At 31.3% G+C, this 26,515-nt stretch overlaps 8 protein-coding genes and 1 non-coding gene across 9 annotated transcripts; 5 read left to right on the forward strand and 4 right to left on the reverse strand.

Annotated features, from left to right (window-relative positions):
* Nucleotides 1–5,387: 5,387 nt before the first annotated feature.
* LOC122510943 (histone H2A-like) lies at nucleotides 5,388–5,984 on the reverse strand. The gene has a single exon (XM_043625909.1). The coding sequence runs from the start codon at nucleotides 5,917–5,919 to the stop codon at nucleotides 5,545–5,547; it is 375 nt and encodes a 124-aa protein (XP_043481844.1). The 5' UTR covers nucleotides 5,920–5,984; the 3' UTR covers nucleotides 5,388–5,544.
* Nucleotides 5,985–6,079: 95 nt separating this feature from the next.
* Nucleotides 6,080–6,608, forward strand: LOC122510936 (histone H2B-like). Its single transcript, XM_043625902.1, has one exon. The coding sequence runs from the start codon at nucleotides 6,095–6,097 to the stop codon at nucleotides 6,563–6,565; it is 471 nt and encodes a 156-aa protein (XP_043481837.1). The 5' UTR covers nucleotides 6,080–6,094; the 3' UTR covers nucleotides 6,566–6,608.
* A 419-nt stretch (nucleotides 6,609–7,027) lies between these two features.
* Nucleotides 7,028–7,147, reverse strand: LOC122510972. Its single transcript, XR_006302479.1, has one exon. It is a non-coding gene; the product is annotated as a 5S ribosomal RNA (ribosomal RNA).
* Nucleotides 7,148–9,887: 2,740 nt separating this feature from the next.
* LOC122510958 (histone H4) lies at nucleotides 9,888–10,320 on the reverse strand. The gene has a single exon (XM_043625924.1). It carries the CDS (start codon nucleotides 10,253–10,255, stop codon nucleotides 9,944–9,946), a length of 312 nt encoding a protein of 103 aa, XP_043481859.1. The 5' UTR covers nucleotides 10,256–10,320; the 3' UTR covers nucleotides 9,888–9,943.
* Nucleotides 10,321–10,456: 136 nt separating this feature from the next.
* LOC122510951 (histone H3) lies at nucleotides 10,457–10,964 on the forward strand. The gene has a single exon (XM_043625918.1). The coding sequence runs from the start codon at nucleotides 10,515–10,517 to the stop codon at nucleotides 10,923–10,925; it is 411 nt and encodes a 136-aa protein (XP_043481853.1). The 5' UTR covers nucleotides 10,457–10,514; the 3' UTR covers nucleotides 10,926–10,964.
* A 2,232-nt stretch (nucleotides 10,965–13,196) lies between these two features.
* LOC122510949 (histone H1B-like) lies at nucleotides 13,197–13,967 on the forward strand. The gene has a single exon (XM_043625916.1). It carries the CDS (start codon nucleotides 13,294–13,296, stop codon nucleotides 13,912–13,914), a length of 621 nt encoding a protein of 206 aa, XP_043481851.1. The 5' UTR covers nucleotides 13,197–13,293; the 3' UTR covers nucleotides 13,915–13,967.
* Nucleotides 13,968–14,508: 541 nt separating this feature from the next.
* LOC122510952 (histone H2A-like) lies at nucleotides 14,509–15,270 on the reverse strand. The gene has a single exon (XM_043625919.1). The coding sequence runs from the start codon at nucleotides 15,198–15,200 to the stop codon at nucleotides 14,826–14,828; it is 375 nt and encodes a 124-aa protein (XP_043481854.1). The 5' UTR covers nucleotides 15,201–15,270; the 3' UTR covers nucleotides 14,509–14,825.
* Nucleotides 15,271–15,421: 151 nt separating this feature from the next.
* On the forward strand, nucleotides 15,422–15,903 carry LOC122510956 (histone H2B). Its single transcript, XM_043625922.1, has one exon. It carries the CDS (start codon nucleotides 15,488–15,490, stop codon nucleotides 15,857–15,859), a length of 372 nt encoding a protein of 123 aa, XP_043481857.1. The 5' UTR covers nucleotides 15,422–15,487; the 3' UTR covers nucleotides 15,860–15,903.
* A 9,903-nt stretch (nucleotides 15,904–25,806) lies between these two features.
* On the forward strand, nucleotides 25,807–26,515 carry LOC122510961 (histone H1A, sperm-like). The gene has a single exon (XM_043625927.1). It carries the CDS (start codon nucleotides 25,973–25,975, stop codon nucleotides 26,513–26,515), a length of 543 nt encoding a protein of 180 aa, XP_043481862.1. The 5' UTR covers nucleotides 25,807–25,972.

Genomic DNA, 26,515 nt, shown 5'->3' on the forward strand with positions numbered 1-26,515 from the left:
AATACGAATATGAAGTCAGAATTGCTCCATCACCCTCTGTTTTCTTTTAAATCGAAAAAACTACCCTTAAGTCTAAAATTCAAGAATTAAAGTAAAAAAAAATAAAAACACGGCTTTCTTCGGAGTAGAAGAATATATTTATGCGTTTTCTTCTTTCAACAACTCAAATAATGTCAAAATTGCTCCACCACCCCTACTTTTTTTTAAATCGAAGAAAGTACCCTTAAATCTAAAATTCAAGAACTAAAGTGAAAAAAAATGAAATAACCGGTTTTCTTCGGAGTAGAAGAATGTATTTATGCGTTTTCTTCTTTCAACAACAAATAATGATAAATTAACTCTGATTCTGCTTTTTAGTTATGAGAACAAAAATAAAGGAACGTATGCTTTTGTCTAAAACTAATTGTTTTTATTGTTGTTAGTATACTCTGGGTTCATACTTAAAGGGGTAGTTTTTTCAATATAAATCAATAAGAGGGTGATGAAGCAATGCTGATGCTTTTTTAAAAAGTACATAAATATATTCTTCTACTTTGGAAAAAACCTGTTATATCATTTTTTACTATAATTCTTGAATTTTAGATTTAAGGGCAGGGGGTGATGGAGCAATTTCGTCATTATTTCTAAATTGTTGAAAGAAAAAAACGCATAAATATATTTTTCGACTTCGCAAAAAAACTGGTTATTTCATTCTTTGACTTTAGTTCTTGAATTTTAGATTTAAGGGTAGTTTCTCCCATTTGAAAGAAACAGGGGTGGTGGAGCAATTTTGACATTATTTCTGAGAGGTTAAAGGAAGAAAACGCATAAATATATTCTTCTACTCCTAAGAAAACCGGTTATTTCATATTTTTTTACTTTAGTTCTTGAATTTTAGATTTAAGGGTAGTTTCTCCCATTTAAAAAAACAGGGGTGGTGGAGCAATTTTGACAATATTTCTGAGTGGTTGAAGGAAGAAAACGCATAAATATATTCTTCTACTCCGAAGAAAGCCGTGTTTTTATTTTTTTTACTTTAATTCTTGAATTTTAGACTTAAGGGTAGTTTTTTCGATTTAAAAAAAACAGAGGGTGCTGGAGCAATTCTGACTTCATATTCGTATTCAGGGGGCCAAAATACTATAAGACATGTAGGTCTTGTTCAATGAACAGACAACTTTTTTTTTGTGTGCCTGTGATTGTAATCATGCCTAAATTAAAAAAATTTAACATTTTTAGGTATAAAATAATTTTTTAATAAACATTAATAAAAATTTAGTTTTCTAAACATTATTCAAAAGTAGACGAAAGAACAAAGTTTTGTCCTCTTGATGTAATTTTTCTAAATTCAATAGATTAAGTTATAGATAATTAAAAATAAGTATACTTAGATTTCTTTGAATAATTTTTTAACACAATTAAATTTTTCAAATATGTCTACAATAGAAACCTTTTTGAATAGTTGAAATTGTGCAAAATTTAATTGAAAATAATTAATTTATTTCAAGTATTTTGTTACAATTTTTTGAAGAATTTTAATTGCAAATTTTGAAAATAATTGAATTACCAAAAATTTAAAAAAAATTTTTAAAGGTAAATTAGGATATAAGAATTATTTTAAGAAATTCAATTATTTTCGAAAAATAACATTATAATATTTTTAAAAACTAATATTATTAGAATTTTTTTATAGTAATTTTTTAAGATTTAATTATCTTCGAATAATGTAAATAAACATTTATGAAAATTTACTTCAATAAGACGAGCGAACATGACAGCTTGGTTATCAAAACAAAAAGAAAATCGTTTTTTGTTCGTTTCTCGGATCGTGTTGCTCGAATGAAACACTACTGTAAGTGTAATTTTCAACTGACTTTTAGTAAAATTATTTGTTTGACAGAAATTTACAATATTAATAAATAAATCACAATAAAATAATAATCAGTGAAGAATGACTGATATTTTAGTACTTTTCAACTGATTTTCAGTAAAATTCCACTGATTATGAATCCAAAGTCACTTTTTAAAAATACAAAATGGCGAATCCAGGATAGCGGACGAAAATGAAAGGTTTAGTAAGAGAATACGTAAAAATAACATTTCGTATAATGTACAATGACATTTTTTGTAAATGTCACTTCATAATTTTTGTCTTATTACACAATGATTTTAAATAAAATAATTTATATTTTTATAAATATTAATAATTTTTTACATTTTCTAACCACTATAAGGTTTTAATTTTGTAAATGTTCAAATTCTGGTTTAGAAAGAAAAATTTATATTATTATACAACTATATTGTCTAGACTTGCAAAAACCCAAAGTAAGGCTTTCTTTGAGAGGAAGCAAAAATGGAAAGGATTTATAAATAATATACAATAAAGCATGTTAAAAATTAAAGTACTACTACACTTTAGAAGGTTCTTAAAAGACTAAATTTAAAAAAAAATTTCTCAGGTCTTTTATTATAAATATTAAAAAAAAACTTTTTTGCCTATATTAGTACATATGGGGCCGTACACATAATACGTCACGCGATATTTGACCATTTTTAACCCCTCCCTTCCCCTATGTTACACTTCGTCACAAATCTTGAACCCCCCCTCCCCCCTACGTCACGTCACACACGTAAATTTCACTGTAAATTTTATGCATTGAACAATATATATTATATCTTACACTCTAAATTATTGAATTAGTTAAAAATACCTGATTTAGAAGCAAAAAGTCAGTCACTAATTCAAATAGTAATATTTTTTTCTGACAATTAGTTGAAAATAACTCATGTTTCAATACAATTGTTTTTATTGATTCATTTAGTCACGTTTAACTACCTACATAGCACCGAAACTTTCCTAAAAATTTACTAAAGATTTACTCGCAAGCTTTGAAATATTTAAATGCAAAGTTTAGTGAAAATTGTGTAAAGATTTGAATATCCCACTTTAATAAATGTTTAGCGCGAAACTTTCCTGAAAATTTAAGTTAAATTTTCAGGAAAATTTTCACGAAAGCATAGTCGAAAATGCAATTCAAATGTTCAGGAAAGTTTCAAGCTATATTTTTAAGAAAATTTGACGATAGACATTTATTGGAGTGAGAAATTTAACTACTGATTGTCAGTTAAAACCATGATTTTTAACTGATTCAAATTAAGAGAATATATTATTTATCATATTATAAATAATATGCCAATAGATGTTAAACAGGAACATAATAGATATTAAATAGTTTAAAGCATTTTTAACTAGTTTTATTTAGAAAAAGTGACATTGTCACATATAATTTCTTATAATCTTTGAATTTAAAAGATTGTAACGTAACACATGAGTTCACCCCCCCCCCCCCCATGTCACACTTAGTCACAATTCTCAGACCCCCTCCCACCCCCTAGACGCGTGACGTATTATGTGTACGGCCCCTATTTGGAGAATAAAAATAATGGTTTGTTTTTAATTTTTATTTAATATCATAATCTGTAGACAGCATTCAGATCGAAACTCCAAAAAGTTAGTTGTCCAATTGCGGACAGTTTATCTCAAGATTGACAAATCGGAAACAAAAAATCCAAATTGTTTTTTAAAAAGGAAGGTGTCTTGCATAGAAATCTACCAAAAAATAGCAGATGTTTCAATAATTTTTGTCAAAATACACTATGTTTTTCAGTATTTTTCTAGTCTGCAAAAATGTTTTTTTGAAAGAGCCTCGGCAAAAAATGCCCGTTTTTCGCACCTCGAATTTTGAAACTTTTTTTATACCAAATGGTTATATATGATGACCAAATAATCCCTGCAAAATTTCAAGGTGAGCATATGCCCCATTTAGGAAATTTAGAGGGTGAAAGTTGACCATGTCAAATAATGGAAAAATAGCGATTTAACATTTATACTCGAATAATAAGGTTAAAAAAGAAGTCAAAATAGTTCCTTTAAGATTTTTGGCTTCTAAATACGAATGACATGTTAAAATAAAAAAAATTAAATATGGTGAATCCAATATGGCGGATCTAATATGTCAGGCGAGTGTTTTTAAAAAATCATCGGGTTTACTTGAAACTCGATACACGGGGGTTTTTGGGGTTGCTAATTATGAATTTAATGTCAGATTTAATAAATTTAAAATGGCAGATCCAATATGGAGGACGAGTTTTGTAAAAAGTCATCGGATTCACTTAAAACTTGTTACTCGGAGCTTTTTTGGGTCGCTAATTACGAATATCATGTCAGATTTCAAAAATTAAAAAAGTACGATACAGATAAAATGTAATAATCCAACCAATAAAGGTAAGTTGAAATAATCCGACCAGTATGAGCAAAAGTAAATATTCCTACCAGTAAAGGTAAGATGAAATAATCAAACCAACAAAGGTAAGATGTACTGATCAAACTAATAAAGGCTAGATGAAATAATCCGACTAATAAAATTAAGTTAAATAATCCAATCAATAAAGGCCAGATGCAATAATCCAACTAATAAAGGCAAGTTAAAATAATCCGACCAATAAAGGCAAGTTAAAATAATCCAACTAATAAAAGCAAGTTAAAATAGTCCGACCAATAAAGGCAAGATAAAAAAATCCGACCAATAAAGGCAATAGTTGTTAAAGTAGTGACAAGAAAGATTTAATGCATTTTCAATGTCAGTTCTTTATATAATTTTTGTGTTCAACGCCTCTAAAAACATTACAGTTAATTGTTTGAAAAGGATTTTTTTTATTTTGAAAAATATTCCTTTAAATTGTGTCCAAAATTTTGAATTTTTTGAAATCTGACATGAAATTCGTAATTAGCGACCCCAAAAACCCCCGTGTATCGAGTTTCAAGTAAACCCGATGATTTTTTAAACACACTCGCCTGACATATTAGATCCGCCATATTGGATTCACCATATTTAATTTTTTTTATTTTAACATGTCATTCGTATTTAGAAGCCAAAAATCTTAAAGGAACTATTTTGACTTCTTTTTTAACCTTATTATTCGAGTATAAATGTTAAATCGCTATTTTTTCATTATTTGACATGGTCAACTTTGACCCTCTATATTTCCTAAACGGGGCATATGCTCATCTTGAAATTTTGCAGGGATTATTTGGTCATCATATATATGACCATTTGGTATAAAAAAAGTTTCAAAATTCGAGGTACGAAAAACGGGCATTTTTTGCATGGGGCTTGCCGAGTCTCTTTTTTGACCATTTTCTGGTAAATTCTCATACAGGACATTCTAACAAACAAAACGAATTATTATTTATTAAAATCGGTTCAGTAGATTCAGAGATAAACTGTCCGCAATTTGAGAAAACGTTATTTTGAGAAATTCTAAAGTGTACCCAACAATTCATGAAACATGTGCAACATACTGTTTTGTGAGTCAGGAAGGCAGATGAAATTGTCAGACTTCATAGCTAAATAAAACTTACTGCATTTATTTCATATCATATGAAAATATTAGTTTTCATATGAGAAGTATTAAATGTAAAGAACAAAGAATTCAAACGTAAAAATATTTGTTGGCCCTGAAAAGGGCCGATTGTTTTGTGTGAGGGTGAGTATGATGGATAATTTAAGCTTTCTTTTCGGTCTTTTTGGGCAAGAGAACAGCTTGAATATTAGGGAGAACACCACCCTGGGCAATGGTGACTCCAGAGAGGAGCTTGTTCAATTCCTCGTCGTTCCTGATGGCGAGTTGGAGATGACGGGGGATGATTCTCGACTTCTTGTTGTCACGAGCTGCGTTTCCGGCCAACTCCAAGACTTCGGCAGCCAAGTATTCCATAACTGCGGCTAGGTAAACTGGAGCACCTGCACCAACTCGCTCGGCGTAGTTTCCTTTGCGCAAAAGCCGATGGATACGACCGACTGGGAACTGGAGTCCTGCTCGGTTGGAGCGGGTCTTTGACTTTCCCTTGGTTTTGCCACCTTTGCCACGTCCTGACATTTTCGATTTAGTTTTGAATTAACGAAGTAAACACAACGAAGAATACAAAGCGAATGATGTTCTGCGCCAGAAATCCGCCTATTTACGCTCTCTCCACAGGTCACGCCCACAAGTACGCTCCCCTCTCTTTGTCGTGAGTGGCAGATGGTCGCAGTGAGTGCCCGCACCAATCAAAATGCCGCAGGCGGACATAAATACGGTGCCGCCAGTGTGCAAAATATCAATTCACCCTGAATTGCCTTTGTGTTCAGACGTATTTTCTCTGAAAACAACTATGCCTCCTAAAGCAAGTGGTAAAGCCGTGAAGAAAGCCGGCAAGGCTCAAAAGAATATTACCAAGACCGACAAGAAGAAGAAGCGCAAGAGGAAGGAAAGCTATGCCATCTACATCTACAAAGTGTTGAAGCAAGTGCACCCCGACACTGGAGTCTCCAGCAAGGCCATGAGCATCATGAATTCGTTCGTGAACGACATCTTCGAGCGCATCGCTGCCGAATCTTCCCGCTTGGCCCACTACAACAAGAGGTCCACCATCACCTCCCGGGAGATCCAAACTGCCGTCAGGCTTCTCCTTCCTGGTGAACTCGCCAAGCACGCCGTCTCTGAAGGCACCAAGGCTGTCACCAAGTACACCAGCTCTAAGTAAATTCTGTCCACCTTTCTCGAAAAACAATCGGCCCTTTTCAGGGCCAACAAATATTTTGACGAAAGAATTATTTGGTTCTAAATGACAATTAATTTGCTTGTATAGAAATATTCTTTTGACTAAAGAATATTGAGATATTTGTCTTATAGTAGACTAACTTTCGTAAAGTTGCATTACATGTAGAAATTGAGAATTTAATAGTATCCAGTTGTAGACATTTTTTTATATTAAATATAGAAACAGTTTATTTATGGATACATATCTACCAACATTTTTACGTCGATTGAGATCTTAGTTTTGGCTAAAAAATAAGTTCTAATTTGATATATTAAACAATAAGAAAATAAATATTAGACACTAATGTTTAAAAAAAATACTATATTAAAACAACGGAAGTACATAAACGAATTATAATAAACTAGTCAGATAAAATTTAATTGGATAAATTTTAATTAAAAAAAAAGTCAACACTACGCGGTATTCCCAAGCGGTCACCCATCCAAGTACTAACCGCGCTCAATGTCGCTTAACTTTGGTGATCAGACGAGAACCAGTGCTTTACAACATGATGTGAGCGTTAACTGTGAATTGCACTTTTAGAAATGATATTTTTGAAGAATATTGAAAGAATTTGTTAAGGGGATACACCACCCTGAAATTTTCAAAATATTGAATTCTATATTCTAACGAGTATTTTGAGATGTCTCAAAATACGTTTGACGCCTTCTTAACGACTTTCCACTTTCGAATGGTCTAGGGGTGCCCTTTATACATTTTTCAAAGAGTGACGTGGGATTTTTTCGATTGAATAATTTGAAAAATTTTTATCTAATTTTTTATACGGTATTTTTATCGCAAAACATGAAGTCAATTTTTGAAGTGCTTCCATTTGCGTAAGAAATTTTTTTTTAAAAACGGCTTCGTCACTCTGTTCAAAATTTATCACTTTTTAAGAAAAATATTTGTTTACTTGTTTCAGACAAAAATTGAAATGCCAATCATGTACACCATCAAGGAGTGCTCCGGAAAAACTGATCCACACCAATCTTTATATCTCCGCCATTTTTAATTAAAAACAACTTTTTTTTTAATATTTATAAAGCTTAAAATATGTATTAAAATAGCAATAAATGTAAAAAATTCCTACCTGAAATAGTTTCGTCAAAAAAATTTCTAAAAAACCATCCATTTTTAGTGGTTTAAATTTCAGGGTGGCCGCAAGATTGACTTTATCAATTTCCCTGACATTTTACTGACATAACAACGAATTTCCCTGACAAAAATTTTTTTGTTTACAGCAAAAAATGTATTGCATGACCGTCTTAATTTCTTTAATTGCCCTGACAAAAAAATTTTTCCTGACATTTCCCTGACTTTACTGACATGTGGCCACCCTGAATTTATTTGCAAGTAAACAAATTAACCAATTTTAATCTATGCCCAGGGCTGCCAGCGTACTTATAAGTTAAAACTAGTGAAAAAAGTGAGTTTTTGATTGAAAAAAGTGAGTAAATAGTGAATTTTCAAGTAAAATAGTGAGTAAAAAGTAAGGTTATTTTTGGCATATTTTTGAAAATTGAAATTAATAATTAACGTGTAATATCAATTTTCTTCTCAATTTAATAAATAATACAGATATTTAATACTTTTACCATCCATTTTTCTTATTTTTACACTTTCTTAACAAAAATCGCAAAATTGAGTGTCAAAGTCTGCAATGAAACCATATTTGACTATGAGTATTCCTACACAGTACCAAAACTTTCCTAAAAATTTATTAAAGATTTACATACTTGCAATCTTTGAAAAATTATTTACTTGCAAAGTTTAGTGAAAATTGTGCAAAGATTTAAGGGGACTTTCTGGTTTAGGATTTAAAAAAAATCGATTTTTTTTGCTTTAAAATGTTCCTTAGTATCATAAAATTACTTTCCCAAAACAATTCTGAAAAAATATGAGAAGGAAAAAAAGTTATAGCAATTTTTATGTCCGTTTCTTAGCTCACTCTAGTAGGTAAAAAATATACATTTAAAAAATCGTTTTTTAGGTTTGTTACCTAGAACAAATACTTATGAACAGAATCCAGTTTGAATTTTTAATTTATGAGTTACTGGTCATTCGGAAAGTTACTCCCCCAAAAAGGTCCTTTTTAAGTGACGCCACCTATATCTACGATACGTAACTAAATTTACTTCAAAAAATTTTTAATATTCTTTCCACGCAATCTGTAACAATGTCCAAAAAGAATTTTGGCAAAAACTGTAATACTTTTTTCACAATAAAAGTTTAAAAAAGTGTATTTTTTGTCTATTCTAAACCAGGAAGTCCCCTTAAATGTCCCATCACTTCAATAAATGTTTATAGTCAAATTTTACTTTTACCAAAAATTTAGCTTCAAACTTTCCTGATGATTTAAATTACATTTTCGACAACTCTATTATAAGCGAAAATGTAGCGTAAAACTTTCCTGAAAATTTTATATTTCATATTTTTCTGATATTCTACTTATGATTGAATCGTATAACAATCACAACCAACAATAAAAGCTAAAAGTAGTTTATAAAAATATTATCTAAATTTTTGGTAACATTTGATACTTATATTTTATTTTTTTAAATGTTTAAAACATGAATTAACATAATATTATAATGTTTCTACTCGATTTTAAAAAATTATGCAATCGCATAATCTACCTTTCTCTACTCATAGTCAAATGTGGTTTCATTGCAAACTTTGACACTCTAATTTACCATTTTTGTATAGAAAGTGTAAAAATGTTAATTTTTATGCGAATAAAGGCTCCCAAACAATTGCGATTTTAGTGTTTGGTTTGTTTACATTTTTCAACTTGGACTTGCCCTTAAATAAAAATTATTTTTTTAAAATTGAGAAATAAGATATTTTACAAAAAATAGTGAGAAAAGTGAGTTTTTTTTTAAAAAGTGAGTAATAGTGAGTGACCTGGAAAAAAGTGAGTAAAAGTGAGTCACTGGCAGCCCTGTATGCCCCATCATTTTACATTTGTTTCTGAGCTCTGCAATTTTTTCATCTATAATTTTGTGGGAAAGAATGGTCATCGAAAAACTGATTTTCGGGACCTTTGAAATTGTTTATAACGCGCAGCTGGAAAAATCTCGAGTGGGTAACATACAATACATATGTATATTCATACTACCATCCCACACTATATGTACCTACATGTAAGAAATAATTATACCAAAAAATATAAACAGTATTGTTTATAATGTAATATAAAAACGCCTTATACAGACACGGCAGTAGCTAGGAATTAAAATGAATTGAAAAAAGAATTCCAACGTAAAACTATTTGGTGGCCCTGAAAAGGGCCGATTGTTTTTTTGATGATGGTGAGTGAATTTAACCGCCGAAACCGTAAAGAGTACGGCCTTGACGCTTGAGAGCATAGACGACGTCCATGGCGGTGACGGTCTTCCTCTTGGCGTGTTCGGTGTAAGTGACGGCGTCACGGATCACGTTCTCAAGAAACACTTTCAAGACACCACGGGTCTCTTCGTAAATCAATCCTGAGATACGTTTCACTCCACCACGACGAGCCAAACGACGGATGGCGGGCTTGGTGATGCCTTGGATGTTATCACGCAACACTTTACGATGGCGCTTTGCTCCTCCTTTTCCCAATCCCTTTCCTCCCTTTCCACGACCAGTCATTTTTGCAGAGAATTAAGTAAGTACGTTCAAACAGAACAGAGAACAAACTCGAAATGATGCTTTGCTGTCTAAGGTCGCCGTTTTATTCCCTCCGGAACTCCACTTCTCCCCTCCACGATCTGACAGACCAATCAGGATGTCAGTATCCCCTTCTCCTTGACTAACCGGTGAAAGAGCTTTTGAAGGGTATAAATATGTGTGTTTTTGCCGCCGGAAGCATTATTTTTCAGTTGTCCCTCGTACTCTGAACTTCTAAGCAATGGCTCGTACCAAGCAAACCGCGCGCAAATCCACGGGTGGTAAAGCACCAAGGAAGCAACTCGCCACTAAGGCCGCTCGTAAGAGTGCGCCTGCAACCGGTGGAGTAAAGAAGCCCCATCGCTACAGGCCCGGAACCGTCGCTCTCCGTGAAATCCGTCGTTACCAGAAGAGCACCGAGCTCCTCATCCGCAAACTGCCCTTCCAACGTTTAGTCCGTGAAATCGCTCAGGACTTCAAGACCGACCTGCGCTTCCAGAGCTCCGCCGTTATGGCCCTCCAGGAGGCCAGCGAGGCCTACCTCGTCGGTCTCTTCGAAGACACCAACTTGTGCGCCATCCACGCCAAGAGAGTCACCATCATGCCAAAAGACATCCAGTTGGCCCGTCGTATCCGAGGAGAACGCGCTTAAATTTCCTTGCCACTCTCAAAACACAATCGGCCCTTTTCAGGGCCAACAAATTTTCTTACGTTGAAATATTTTTAATTCTTATATACAAACATATATTTTACTACTATTTTATAAACGCTTTTTTGTATCAATTAAAAACCTGTTTTTAATCAAAATTTTGTAGAAGTAAATCATACTGCATAATTATGTTAAATTTTCAATAATACATTCAATGCAATATATCAAATATAACAGAGAGAAAACCTAGAAGTGAATAATTATTCGTTATTTGATTATTATAAATATTACTATTTAAATCACTGACTCTTCACTATTTCAAATTTAGAAAATATAGACAAATGACATAAAAATTTTTATTTATAACACTTATGCAGGTAGTGCCCATTCGTACATAAAGTACTAAAAGATTAGGTATAATGAAAATAAGTTTATAAATATGTTAAAAAATCGCAATCGAAAATTTTGCTAAAATACAATTCTTCCTCTATGAGGAAGCAATAACAGAGGACAAAATAAATATTTAATTGAATTATGGAATTAGAAAAGGAAAAATAAACCCTTTCGAATAATGGCACAAATTAATACATTCATTTATTTAATAGAAGTCAAGTAAAGGGCCAAGATAATAATTTACATTCTACAATTCACTATAAATCATGACGTCATGATCGATATAAATTTACATTATCACTAACACACAACACACGAAATCATATAATTACATAAAATCATAAAATAATGACATTATAAAATATAAAAATAATTTGATAAAAGTTTAGTTATCATTCATTTCCTTATATTATTTAATCGAGAATATCTTACGTATTAATTTGTCTGTTTGTCGCTTATTCCTCTATTGCATTTTTCATCAAAAAAGGCTCAGTGGCGGGAACATTGCTTCGACATCGTCATAAGGTCCAAATATATGCGTGATAATTGAAGGATTTGTTAATTAAAATACATCTCTTTCATCCTTATGCTGAATTGATGTTTTGATGAATTTCCTTATGAGAAATATCCTTCCATTTAGACGCAATTGTTCAATGAAATGTGACGCAAATTACATCAAGGCCAATAGACGGATATCGTTTCACCATATATAAATTCGCACACAAGTTACATGTCGAAAAAAAATGCTTTTTCTTACGGAAGACGACGACATTTTTTAGGAAACCGCATAAGAATTCGTCAAAGTACGTCAAAATTCGTAGCATCTTCTTATATTACACACATGTAAATATAAACTTCGCTCATACACCGAAACCAATATTTGCGATATTTTTATCGCTACAATTTTTAGTTTGCAATTTAAACAAATTTGCATACAAAAAGTTTTTATTTCTATTCCTTAGTATAATTATTTACTTTCTAAATTTGCGTAACGTAACGTAATTTTACATTGTAAATAACGTTCGAAAATATATTACCAATCCTAAACGTAAATTCATACGGGCCATAATTATTTTAAACATAAATTTTATTCTTTTACAATTTCATAGTTATTATTATTATTAAACATTCAATTAATAAATGTAAGGTTTTTATTTGTTTTTAATTGCACACAGTATAAAAACTAAAAAAAAACTTCCAACTTTTTTCAAGCATAATACAGGTATACAAGAAAGTAAAAAAATGATAATACTGCGTTAAACGGCAATGAAATATATATTTGACTGTTTTCAAATCCATCATTCAAAGTAAATTTCTATGACACAATAAAATATTCAAATAATTTATTAAATTAGATATAAATAATGTTGAAAAAATTGTTAAAAACTTTTTATTATTGATCTAGACAATGCACACTATGCGTCTGCATTTTGTGCCGAAAGTAAGAACTCATACACAAACTGCAGGAACCGTACCTCCTTCAATTTATAATTCAAAGTAAAATAACTTTTCTATCCAGAAAGGGAGATAAATAGAGCATTAAATTTCAAGGCCAATTTTTAAACAAATCAATTTGTTCACTTGTTTTTTATAATTTTCTGAACTTGTTAAGAATGATCACTAAAAGCAGAGTCTTGAAAATTGCTCATTTTTAACGAAAAACCCAATGACAGTGTAATGCTTTTCCTAATATTAGAAAACTAGAATAATCGCATAATTGAAATTCAATCTATTTGCAAGTGGAGAAGAATAATTAAAGATCAAAAAGGTGAATAAAATTTTGTATGGTGTACCCAAGTTACCGAGAATTAAAACGGTAGAAAGCCAACGATCGCTGGGGCCTTTCTTCACCGTCCGTGCGTTTTACTATGTCGATGAGCGCAGGAAAATGTGTTTATAACTGTTTGAACGCTTGAGTTGAAAGCATCTCCAAGTTATTGAACATTTTTTGTAGTTTTTCGAAAACCACTTTAGTAAAATGGCAGACAAGGTAGAATCCCCAGCTGTACCTGCAGTGGCAACTCCGAAGAAAGCAGCCAAGGCGCAGAAGCCCCGCGCCAAGGCCAGTCACCCGCCAGCGTCGGAGATGGTGAACGCGGCCATCGCCACTTTGAAGGAGAGAGGCGGCTCTTCGCTCCAAGCCATCAAGAAGTACATCGCCGCCACCTACAAAGTCGATGTCGAGAAGCAGGCTCCCTTCATCAGAAAGTACCTGAAGGCTGCAGTCGCCAGCAAGGCTCTGATCCAGACCAAGGGCAAGGGCGCTGCAGGGTCCTTCAAGTTGAACGTCGCCAAGGCCGAGGGCAAGGCCAAAGCCAAGCCCAAGACCAAGACTGCCGCCAAACCCAAAGCTGCTGCAGCACCAAAGGCCAAGAAAGCAGCTTCTCCGAAGAAGGCCGTGGCAGCCAAGACCAAGAAAGCCGTCGCCGAGAAGAAGAAGACCCCGAAGGTTGCGGCCAAGCCACCGAAGGCCAAGTCCACCACCGCCAAACCCAAGGTGACCAAGGCTGCTCCCAAGAAGGCGGCCAAAGCTTCGCCCAAGAAGGCTGCGGCACCCAAAGCGAAGAAGCCCGCGGCAAAGAGGGTTGCCAAGAAGTAAAGTGAAATAAAATTGATAGTGGAAGATTGAAAACAAACGGCCCTTTTCAGGGCCACCAATTACTTTTTACGAAAGAATTTTCTTTGTCTCAAATATAAGTATTTAGAATAGTAGTCAAGTCGAAAATAATTCATAGCTCTTGCGAATAGGCTTATTTTTACAAAAGCTTAAAATTAAAATCTATATAACAAATTTCAATTTACTTCTTATATTTATCAAAATTTTAAAAAAGTACTGCAATGGTCAATTCCACCTTACCTTTCAGTATACATTTTAAATTAGGATGGAAATATTTTTACTGACATTAAAATATGTTAATATCATTTTTTCAGAAAATATCCATGAATTTTTGCTAATTCGTTAAAATCTGTAAAAAATAATTTTAAAAAGTAGGTACTACAGAAATTCCGAAAATAACTATTTTTAACACATACGTTATTTATGGTATTTTCGACGCTGAATCCAAATTTTAAAAATTCAGAAACCAAAATCCAATATGGCTGCTCAAAACTAGACTTTTTTGAAGGATACTTTTATTACATTAAATCTCAGGCACTATACATTATCTTATCAAAAAAATGTCTCACACAATTATATTAAACTGTTTTCGAGGTCGCTGATTACGAATAAGGTAAATAAATGTACACAATTACGGCCTAGTACGTTATTACGTGCTATTTCCACCATTTTTTATATCGAAAAATAAAATAATTGAAATTTTGTAAAATTTAATTAAAAACAATTATTTTTTTCAAGTATTTTGTTACAATTTTTGATGTATTTTCCAAATAATTAAATTATTATTAATATTAGTTGTCCTTTAAATATTAATGTAAAGAACATAGAATTCAAACGTAAAAATATTTGGTGGCCCTGAAAAGGGCCGATTGTTTGAAAGGTGGGTAGAAAATTTAAGCTTTCTTTTCGGTTTTCTTGGGCAAAAGAACAGCTTGGATGTTGGGGAGAACACCACCCTGGGCGATGGTGACTCCAGAGAGAAGCTTGTTCAATTCCTCGTCGTTCCTGATGGCGAGTTGGAGATGACGGGGGATGATTCTCGACTTCTTGTTGTCACGAGCTGCGTTTCCGGCCAACTCCAAGACTTCGGCAGCCAAGTATTCCATAACTGCGGCTAGGTAAACTGGAGCACCTGCACCCACACGCTCGGCGTAGTTTCCTTTGCGCAAAAGCCGATGGATACGACCGACTGGGAACTGGAGTCCAGCCCGGTTGGAGCGGGTCTTTGACTTTCCCTTGGTTTTGCCACCTTTGCCACGTCCTGACATTTTTGATTTAGTTTTGAATTAACGAAGTAAACACAACGAAGAATACAAAGCGAATGATGTTCTGCGCCTGAAATCCGCCTATTTACGCTCTCTCCACAGGTCACGCCCACAACTTGCGCTCCCCTCTCTTTGTCGTGAGTGGCAGATGGTTGCAGTGAGTCCCCGCACCAATCAAAATGTAGGAGCACAACTGTAAGAGAACGTAAATAGGGCAGTTTCCGCTGCTTAACGTCAATTCGCTTTGTGTTCTCTTCGAGTTCAGACGTACTTTTCTCTGAAAACTAACCATGCCTCCTAAAGCCAGTGGTAAAGCCGTGAAGAAAGCCGGCAAGGCTCAAAAGAACATTACCAAGACCGACAAGAAGAAGAAGCGCAAGAGGAAGGAGAGCTATGCCATCTACATCTACAAAGTGTTGAAGCAAGTGCACCCCGACACTGGAGTCTCCAGCAAGGCCATGAGCATCATGAATTCGTTCGTGAACGACATCTTCGAGCGCATCGCTGCCGAATCCTCCCGCTTGGCCCACTACAACAAGAGGTCCACCATCACCTCCCGGGAGATCCAAACTGCCGTCAGGCTTCTCCTTCCTGGTGAACTCGCCAAGCACGCCGTCTCTGAAGGCACCAAGGCTGTCACCAAGTACACCAGCTCCAAGTAAATCTTGACCACCATTCTCAAAAAACAATCGGCCCTTTTCAGGGCCAACAATTATTTTTACGAAAGAATTATTTAGTTCTAAACAATTATTACTGAAAATTTTTTTACTGACAGAATTTAGATATTTGTGTGTAGTATGTAGAACTAACTTTCATGAAGTCACTTGTAGAAATTGAGTATATAATAGTATCTAGTTCAAGAAATTTTTTTTATATTAAAATATAGAAACAGTGTATTTATGAATATATACCTGCTGACAATAAAGAGCTTTTTTACGTTGATTAAAACCTTAGTTTTGTCTAAAAAGTAAATGCTAATTTGATATAATAAAATAATGCGAGTAAACGAATTGCAATAGACTATATATGTGGACGTCCACATGAAAAGGGCCCATTATGGCACTATTGGAGTTATCTATATGGGCGTATTCCTGGCAAAATTTGGAAAATTTTGAGTGGTCTAAGAACTTTTTTGGTTAAAAATTCGCTGAGTTTCAAAGTTTAGAACGCCAAAAACGTCATTTCGAGAAAAACGGAATTAAAGATTGCGATACCAACTAATTGTTGTATCTCTGGTTCTTCTTGGAAGTTATTCAGATAATAATTGTTTGCAGTTCAGGGAACTTTTAAGATAAAAAACCAATAGGTTTTTAATTTTTGAAACCATTCCCCCCTCCCCTCTTGCTTTTGAAAATTCGAGCAATCGACAATATGGGCCCTTTTCTAAAAAGGACAGTTTTTCTATTAAGAAACCATTTTTTTAAAAGATTAATGATTAGGTACAATTTTATTGTGTCATTTGAAGAAAAAGAATAGATATTAAAATTATTTAAAATTTTTTGACAGTCTCTATTAGGAAAAAATTGACGCAATATCCAAATTTTCATTTCGACAATTACGAAAAAAAGACTCTAACATCAATATCTCTGGTTCTTCTATAGAAGTTATTCAGATAAGAATTGTTTACAGTCCAGGACACCTTAAAGATGAAAAATCAAGAGGTTTGAAACTTTTCCACACCTCCATTTTTAAAATACGGATTACTTTTGCAAATGACCGACAAAATGGGCCCTTTTCATTTTTCTAAAGAACCAATGAAATCAAACAGTTAAATTATCGATTGATAATAAAAAATAAAAAAAAATTAAGATTTTGCACCAAAATTACTAAATTGCGATTATCTCGAAAACTAGAACCGACAATATGGGCCCTTTTCATGTGGACGTCCACATATGTAGGTAAATATAATTTTATTGGATAAAGTTTTTAATTTAAAAAAAAGTCAACCCATCCAAGTACTAACCGCGCTCAATGTCGCTTAACTTTGGTGATCGGACGAGATTTTTTTTGTAATAATTACTTTTTATTGTAACAAGTATATAATACATAGTAATCAACGAACAAGCAACAAGAAATCGTCGAGCAATTAGTAACAATAAATTGGTCCATCGACAGCATACAAGCTGTACTCGTAGACGCGACAATAATAACGAAAAGTACATGATCAGAGCATAACCCATTCAATTAGGAAATTGTTGAAATTGCAATAATTTTTTTTACATCGTCAATATTTTGTTTAAAAGGTGCTGATAGAAATGAATGATAGCTTTCGCAGTGTACTCATTCTTTTTGATCTAATAAACATTTCAATATTTAGTTTTATACCCTGCTTTTATCACATCTGGTGTAATTAGACAAAAGCACGATTTTTTAGAAGACATGGTTTAAATTCCAGCTAACTACCGTAAACTGGAGGTAGGTAAACCTACAAGTACCACTTTCACAAAAAAATTTTTTTTTTATACCAGAATTAAGAACTAATTTAGTGCTAATTTAGTACCATATTTAAAAATTTAGAGCTGCTAAACTTTTTAAAAAAACGTATGGTACTGCCAGCTTGACGTATAGCTACAAGTACCATACCCTAAAAAATAACAATTTTTAAAAAACTTTTCCACAGGAATTTAGAACTAATTTAGTGCTCTAACATAGCATTAAAAAGAATTTTCCAAAAACTACCCTTAATCTCAAAAACTACCTAACGAAAAAAAAATATTTTTTCAAAATTTTTTTCACAAAAATTTAGAACTAATTTAGTGCTCTCACATAGAATTAAAAGGATTATTTTATAAAAACTACCCTTAACCTCAAAAACTACCTAATAAAAATTAAGAAACAAATTTAAAAAAAAAATTTTTCGATAGAATTTTAAAGCTAATAAAGTTTTCAAACTTAGTACTGAAAGATGTTTTCCAAAAACTAATTTTAACCTGAGCTAATTTAGTGCTCAAACAATGCACAAGAAAAATTTTCCACAAAACTACCTTTTACCTCAAAAACTACAAGAAAACAAAGACATAATTATTTCTTAAAAATTTTTTCAGAGCAATTTAGAGATAATTTTGTGCTCAAGAATAGAAATTAAAAGTAATTCACAAAAACTACCTTTTACCTCAAAAACTATCTACAGGAATTTAAAAGGCACATATTTTCAAAATTCTATTTATAGGATTTTAGAACCAAATTAGTGCTCTAATATAGCATTAAAAAGAATTTTCCAAAAACTACCCTTAATCTCAAAACTACCTAACGAAAAAAAAATATTTTTTCAAAATTTTTTTCACAGAAATTTAGAACTAATTTAGTGCTCCCACATAGAATTAAAAGGAGTATTTTACAAAAACTACCCTTAACCTCAAAAACTACCTAGCAAACATAAAAATGTATATTTTTTCAAAACTTTTTTCAATTGAATTTAGAGCTAATTTAGTGCTCTAACAGAGCATTAAAAAGAATTTTCTAAAAAATACTCCTAACCTAAAAAAGTAGACAAAGGAAATAAAAAGGCATTTTTTAAAATTCTTTTTTCACAACAATTTAGAACTAATTAAGTGCTAATTTACTACCATATATAAAAATTTAGAGCTGTTAAACTTCTTAAGGAAATGTATAGTACTACATATGCTTGACGTATAGCTCCAAGTACCATACCCTAAAAAATAACAATTTTTAAAAAACTTTTCCACAGGAATTTAGAACTAATTTAGTGCTTATCTAGTACGATATATAAAAAATTAGAGCTGTTAAATTTTTTAAGAAAACGTATGGTACTACATATGCTTGACGTATAGCTACAAGTACCATACCTTAAAAAATAACAATTTTTAAAAAACTTTTCCACAGGAATTTAGATTTAATTTTGTGCTAATTTAGTACCATATATAAAAATTTAGAGCTGTTAAACATCTTAAGAAAATGTATGGTACTACAGGCTTGACGTATATAGCTATAAGTTCCTTATGAAACTGAAGTTACCAACGTTTGTTCGACGAAAAATATAATACGTAACAATTTCCCCGCCTCAGATTCAATTTTTTTCCACATTTATTATAGATACTAATATTAGAAGCCATTAGAAATTATTTTCAAGTGGAACCAGGTCGGGGAGGGCAACGATTTTGATCTTTTGTTATGGATTTTCCGAAAAATCCGCGACAAAAATCAAAATCATTGCCTTCGAAATTTCTGAATTTTCGAAAAATCTGTGACAAAAAAAAGTCAAAATCGTTGCCCTCCCCGACCTGGTTCCACTTGAAAATAATTTCTAATGGCTTCTAACATTAGTATTTATAATAAAAGTGAAAAAAATTGGATCTGAGGCGGGGAAATAGAAATTGTTACGTATTATATTTTTCGTCGAGCAAAAGTTGGTAACTTCAGTTTCATAGTTCCTTACACTAAAAAGTAAGAATTTTTAAAAATCTTTTTCACCGGAATTGAGAATTAATTTAGTGCTCTAACATAGCATTAAGAAGAATTTTCCAAAAACTATCATCAACCTCAAAAACTACCTACCTACAGAAAATAAAAAGGCAAAATTTTTAAAAAAAATTTCTTATGAATTTATAGCTAATTTAGTGCTCTAGAATGGCATTTAATAGATTTTTACAAAAAGCTGCATTTAATCTCAAACCTATAAAAATTGTACTACATTTTAGTCTAAAAGAACTCATGTATTAGTGAGAGTCTACTAACTTTATTGTAAAATACTTAGGGGAGAGGTACGCACGTTGAGACGGGTTCTGTTTTTCAGTTATAATTTTTAAAAAACAAAATTTAGCGAAAAATTCGAAATGCTTTCTTAAAAGTATTGTCCAGGGCTACAACATTACCAAAGAAAGTTATTTTTTTTGGACAAAATTGAAAAATTTATAGCTGATTTTTTAAACATGTTATTTTTGACCAAAAAAAAATTGGTACGCACGTTGAGACACCCATAATAATTTATTTTAAATTGAAACAAAATGAATAATTACGTCAGATTCTAATTGTTTGTTGTTTATTTACTTATTTTGATGGTCTTAACTCAAAGAAAAAAAATTAAAACATTAAAAATTAACTTAAAAAAATAAATAAAAAATAAAATTTTATTTTGCACAAAAATAATTAATCGAAATTTTTATATTCGCAATTTTTACAGGTGAAGAACATGTAAAACGCTTAAAAATTGTGGATTCAAAATCAATTTTAATGACAGTACTATTTTCAAACCGTGAGCGTTTTAACCTGCGTACCACAGTGTGTCTCAACGTGCAGACCTTGCTGTTATTTTTTTAAAGCTTTGAAATTATTTGTAGATGTTAACGTATGTCTAAATTTTCGTCGGAACTTTAAAGTAGAACCAAAATTGATATGTAAATGTTATCCGCAATTTTTTCTGCCACTAAAAAGTACATGGTAAATACACTAAACAGAAATTCTGAAAAACACTTTTTTTAACTAAAAAATTGGTTCGCTCTAGTTCTACCAAAAAAAACAGGAGTTATTGCGCTTTTTTTAATTAAAAAGTTTGGTATTAATGATACGACAAAATGCCAATAGAATTTTTGGTATTATCAGTTACACAGGTTATAATATCTTAGTGTCTCAACGCGCGTACCTCTCCCCTACTAATTAAATGTAACTCTTTGCATACGTATAATTGGTTTTCTTCTATAAAATTACTAAGTTTCTAGTGTTAATTGAGTAGGTTTATACTAGAAATTAGCAAATTGTTCTATTGAATTAGTGAGACGCATACTTATTCCCGAAATCTTTTTTGACCAAGTATGTATTTGATATAAAACTACTTAACTTAAAATTCACATAATATGCACATTATTCGACATAAATTTCATTGTTCACAAAAACGATTTAACATAAATATCATTTGTCATAGAATTCATTACACAGAAATATTATGTTACATAAAACTCAGGTAACTTAATTCGCATTTGACATAAAAATTATGTAATACATAAATTTCTATTGACATAAAAATCATTTAACATAAATTTCTTTTGACATAAAATTCATTTAACGTAAATTTTATTTGTTATAAAATTCATTTGACTTCAATTTCATTTGGCATAAATGTCATTTAACGTAATTCTCATTTGACATAAATATCATTAGACATAAAATTAGCTTGACATAAATTTCATTTGACGTGAATATCATTTAACATAATTTATTCATTTACCATGAATTCCATTTAACATAATTCTCATTTGGCATAAAATTTACTTGACATAAATTTCATTTGGTATAAATCCCATTTAACATAATTTTCATTTGACATAAAGTTCACTTGATATCAATTTCATTTGAAGGATAACTCATTACACATAATTCTCATTTGACATAAAATTCATTCGTCATAGATTTTATTTTACATACAGATCATTTGACATGGAAATATAGGCGCGAATTTCAAAATTGGCGAATCACAATGTTGTTGATAATATATAATTGGTTACTTTTAAAATTCGCGCCGATATTGTTATGTAAAATGTAATTTGTGTAAAATGATTTTTATGTCAAATGAGAATTTTGTTGAATGACTTTTATGACAAATGAGAATTGTGTTAAATTTCTTTTATGTCAAATGAACTTTATGTCAAATGAAAATTATGTTAAATGGGATTTATACCAAATGAAATTTATGTCAAGTAAATTTTATGCCAAATGAGAATTATGTTAAATGAAATTTATGCTAAATGAAATTTATATAAATTTAATTTTACGTTAAATAATAATTATGTTAAATGATATTCACGTCAAATGAAATTTATGTCAAGCTAATTTTATGTCTAATGATATTTATGTCAAATGAGAATTACGTTAAATGACATTTATGCCAAATGAAATTGATGTCAAATGAATTTTATAACAAATAAAATTTACGTTAAATGAATTTTATGTCAAAAGAAATATATGTTAAATGATTTTTATGTCAATAGAAATTTATGTATTACATAATTTTTATGTCAAATGCGAATTAAGTTACCTGAGTTTTATGTAACATAATATTTCTGTTTAATGAATTCTATGACAAATGATATTTATGTTAAATGGTTTTTGTGTGCAATGAAATTTATGTCAAATAATGTGCATATTATGTGAATTTTAAGTAAACTAGTTTTATATCAAATAACTATTTGGTCAAAAAAGATTTCGGGAATAAGCATGCGTCTCGAATTAGTAAACGTTTCCATTTTTTTCTACTTAGTATAGAAATTTCTAATTCATATTTAGATTGTGTAATATTATGTTCTGTATTAAAAAATAATTTTTGCTTTTCTACATATTTAACTAACGTTTATAACTTTTACTACACTTCAGAATTTTTAAAAATATTTATATTGAAATAATATTTCGTTTATTTGATTATTGAGAATTTTCGAAACAAAAATTTACTGACACTAGAATGCGTAAAGTAATCATTTTACGCACTGAAAATCACTTTACACACTGTTTTCAGTGTGTAAAATTCAATTTTACAGGTTAGTGTTGCAAAAAATATTTTTCCTATGGAAAAAGTTTTTGAAAAATATGCCTTTTTATTTGTGTTAGGTAGTTTAAGAGGTTGAGGATAGTTTTTTGGAAAATTCTTCTTAATGATATGTTAAAGCACTAAATTAATTCTCTATTCCTGTGAAAAAGATTTTTAAAAATTCTTACTTTTTAGTGTACCATACGTTTTCTTAAAAAATTTAACAGTTCAAATTTTCTATATATGGTACTAAATTAGCACTAAATTAGTTCTAAATTCCTGTGGAAAAGTTTTTTAAAAATTGTTATTTTTTAAGGTATGGTACTTGTAGCTATACGTCAAGCATATGTAGTACCATACGTTTTCTTAAAAAATTTAACAGCTCTAATTTTTTATATATCGTACTAGATAAGCACTAAATTAGTTCTAAATTCCTGTGGAAAAGTTTTTTAAAAATTGTTATTTTTTAGGGTATGGTACTTGGAGCTATACGTCAAGCATATGTAGTACTATACATTTCCTTAAGAAGTTTAACAGCTCTAAATTTTTATATATGGTAGTAAATTAGCACTTAATTAGTTCTAAATTGTTGTGAAAAAAGAATTTTAAAAAATGCCTTTTTATTTCCTTTGTCTACTTTTTTAGGTTAGGAGTATTTTTTAGAAAATTCTTTTTAATGCTCTGTTAGAGCACTAAATTAGCTCTAAATTCAATTGAAAAAAGTTTTGAAAAAATATACATTTTTATGTTTGCTAGGTAGTTTTTGAGGTTAAGGGTAGTTTTTGTAAAATACTCCTTTTAATTCTATGTGGGAGCACTAAATTAGTTCTAAATTTCTGTGAAAAAAATTTTGAAAAAATATTTTTTTTTCGTTAGGTAGTTTTGAGATTAAGGGTAGTTTTTGGAAAATTCTTTTTAATGCTATATTAGAGCACTAATTTGGTTCTAAAATCCTATAAATAGAATTTTGAAAATATGTGCCTTTTAAATTCCTGTAGATAGTTTTTGAGGTAAAAGGTAGTTTTTGTGAATTACTTTTAATTTCTATTCTTGAGCACAAAATTATCTCTAAATTGCTCTGAAAAAATTTTTAAGAAATAATTATGTCTTTGTTTTCTTGTAGTTTTTGAGGTAAAAGGTAGTTTTGTGGAAAATTTTTCTTGTGCATTGTTTGAGCACTAAATTAGCTCAGGTTAAAATTAGTTTTTGGAAAACATCTTTCAGTACTAAGTTTGAAAACTTTATTAGCTTTAAAATTCTATCGAAAATTTTTTTTTTTAAATTTGTTTCTTAATTTTTATTAGGTAGTTTTTGAGGTTAAGGGTAGTTTTTATAAAATAATCCTTTTAATTCTATGTGAGAGCACTAAATTAGTTCTAAATTTTTGTGAAAAAAATTTTGAAAAAATATTTTTTTTTCGTTAGGTAGTTTTTGAGATTAAGGGTAGTTTTTGGAAAATTCTTTTTAATGCTATGTTAGAGCACTAAATTAGTTCTAAATTCCTGTGGAAAAGTTTTTTAAAAATTGTTATTTTTTAGGGTATGGTACTTGTAGCTATACGTCAAGCTGGCAGTACCATACGTTTTTTTAAAAAGTTTAGCAGCTCTAAATTTTTAAATATGGTACTAAATTAGCACTAAATTAGTTCTTAATTCTGGTATAAAAAAAAAATTTTTTTGTGAAAGTGGTACTTGTAGGTTTACCTACCTGTAAACTGGGGCTATTAGGAACAAAATTCTGTTTTCGGGTGGAGTTGATGCTATCAGCGCCGTTTATTGATAAATTGTGATACTTGCTTTTGAAAAATTGTTGCTGCGGTAACTAGCAATACTTTTCAATGCAATAATTGTGACTATTAATTATTTTGTGAACAATAGTAGCTTGTAAGTGACTAAATGTGTTTTAGTGAAGTTTCAAACGTGGAAAATATTTGATTGCTGAGGTAAGTTGATTTATTTTTAACTTCTCAAATATATTGTTTTTTATTAATGGGATTTCTTATGGGAAACTTTATTGAGTTCACTAAGTAATAAATATGTTTTTTTTTATTTACAGTAAGATTTTAGAAACAAAAACCAAAATTCACAAACGGCGGGTATATATAAGGAACACAATTATTTCTTCCGAATTGTTAAAGTGTATTGTCAAAACGTAAGTTTTTCGTAATTTATTTTGTTTTTTATCACCTTATTTGGTTTTTACTCAGTTTTTAGTGTTCAAAGATAGTTCGAAAAGACTAGTCGCAAAAAACGACCAGTGATTCCATCATCGACCTCAACTGATGATACCAGCAACGTTTAAAACACACATTCGCTCTTCTAACTTTGTTTCTACATTTGTTTTATATTCTGTGTTTACTTTTGAGCCCCATTTTGTAAGTTCGAAAAAATGCGTCTTTTTTTCTTAAAATTCCAGCTTTGATCAAGACAATTATTTAACCCTTCAATGTGCTCCTAATAGCTCCAGTTTACGGTATATCAAAAAGTAAAAAAGGTTTGAATTTCTTGATGAAATTGTCATTGTAATGTGTGGACATTTTATTCGGAACAAATAAATTTATATTTGGCTGTGAGACAAGTATACATTTTCTGTGTGTGTTTTTATTAAATTTACAATTTCGTTTTACACAAAAAAGTATCATTTCACTGTTTTCATAGAAATTTTTATTTACTTAGTATTTTAATAATAATTTCTATTCGATTATGGAAAAAAGAAATGAATGAAAAAAAATATTTCATTGTTTTTTTACATTACAATGGACTGGTTCACCAACATCATCATATCGCTAAATAGAATAAAGTACATAAATTGAAATAAAGAAATAAAACAAGTAAAAAATATGAGCCCTGGAAAACCTGGAAAAGTTATGGAATTTTATTGAACGAAAATCGTAGCAACCCTGCGTATAATTATATCAATCTTTACTAATGACAGTGTCACAAAGTATAATGTTCAAAATTTTGAAAAATATGTTTATTTACTCATCCACTTTCTATAAATCAAAAAAAATTAATCAATTACATCTGAAACTTATTACAGTTATCAACCATTATTTTAGTGATTTAAAAGTTTATAAACAAATTATTATTTGTCTGTTAAAAATTTGAAATATAGTTCCAAGTTTGCCCAAGTTCAGAGAAATCGACGTTCATTTGCAATGTGGGCCTTTCTTCACCGTTCGTGCCTTTTACTATGTCGCCGCGAACCTGGAAATTTTTTCATTACAGCCTGACTAGTTGCATCGAGTGCATCCTAAAGTTAGTCTTCAATTTTGAATATAAACTAGAAATTCAATTTTAAAATGGCAGAGAAAGCAGAATCCACTGTTGCGCCTGCAGTTGCACCTTCCGAGGGAGCTGCAAAGTCGAAACAGCCTCGTGTGAAGGCCGCTCATCCGCCAGCATCAGAGATGGTCGTTGCAGCCATCACTCATTTGAACGAGAAGGGAGGTTCGTCTCTGCAAGCCATCAAGAAGTTCATTGCCGGCAAGTACGTAGTCGACGTTGAGAGGCAAGCTACTTTCATCAGGAAGTACCTGAAAGCGGCCGTCGCCAACAAGACCCTGATTCAAACGAAGGGAACAGGTGCTGCGGGCTCCTTCAAATTGAACGTCGCCAAGTCTGAGGGAAAAGCTAAGCCGAAAGCACCAAAGGCTAAGAAACCAGCAGTAGCCGAGAAGAAGAAGCCAGCAAAGGTCGCGGCCAAACCGCCAAAGGCCAAATCTACCGCTGCCAAACCCAAAGTTACGAAGGCTTCTCCCAAGAAATCCAAGGCACCTGCAGCTACCAAGAAAGCTTCTCCGAAGCCCAGGAAGACTGCGGTTAAGAAAGTTGCAAAGCAGTAG

Source organism: Leptopilina heterotoma, unplaced genomic scaffold, assembly GCF_015476425.1.
Source record: "Leptopilina heterotoma isolate Lh14 unplaced genomic scaffold, ASM1547642v1 Lhet_78, whole genome shotgun sequence".
NCBI classification, from domain to species: Eukaryota; Metazoa; Arthropoda; class Insecta; order Hymenoptera; family Figitidae; genus Leptopilina; species Leptopilina heterotoma.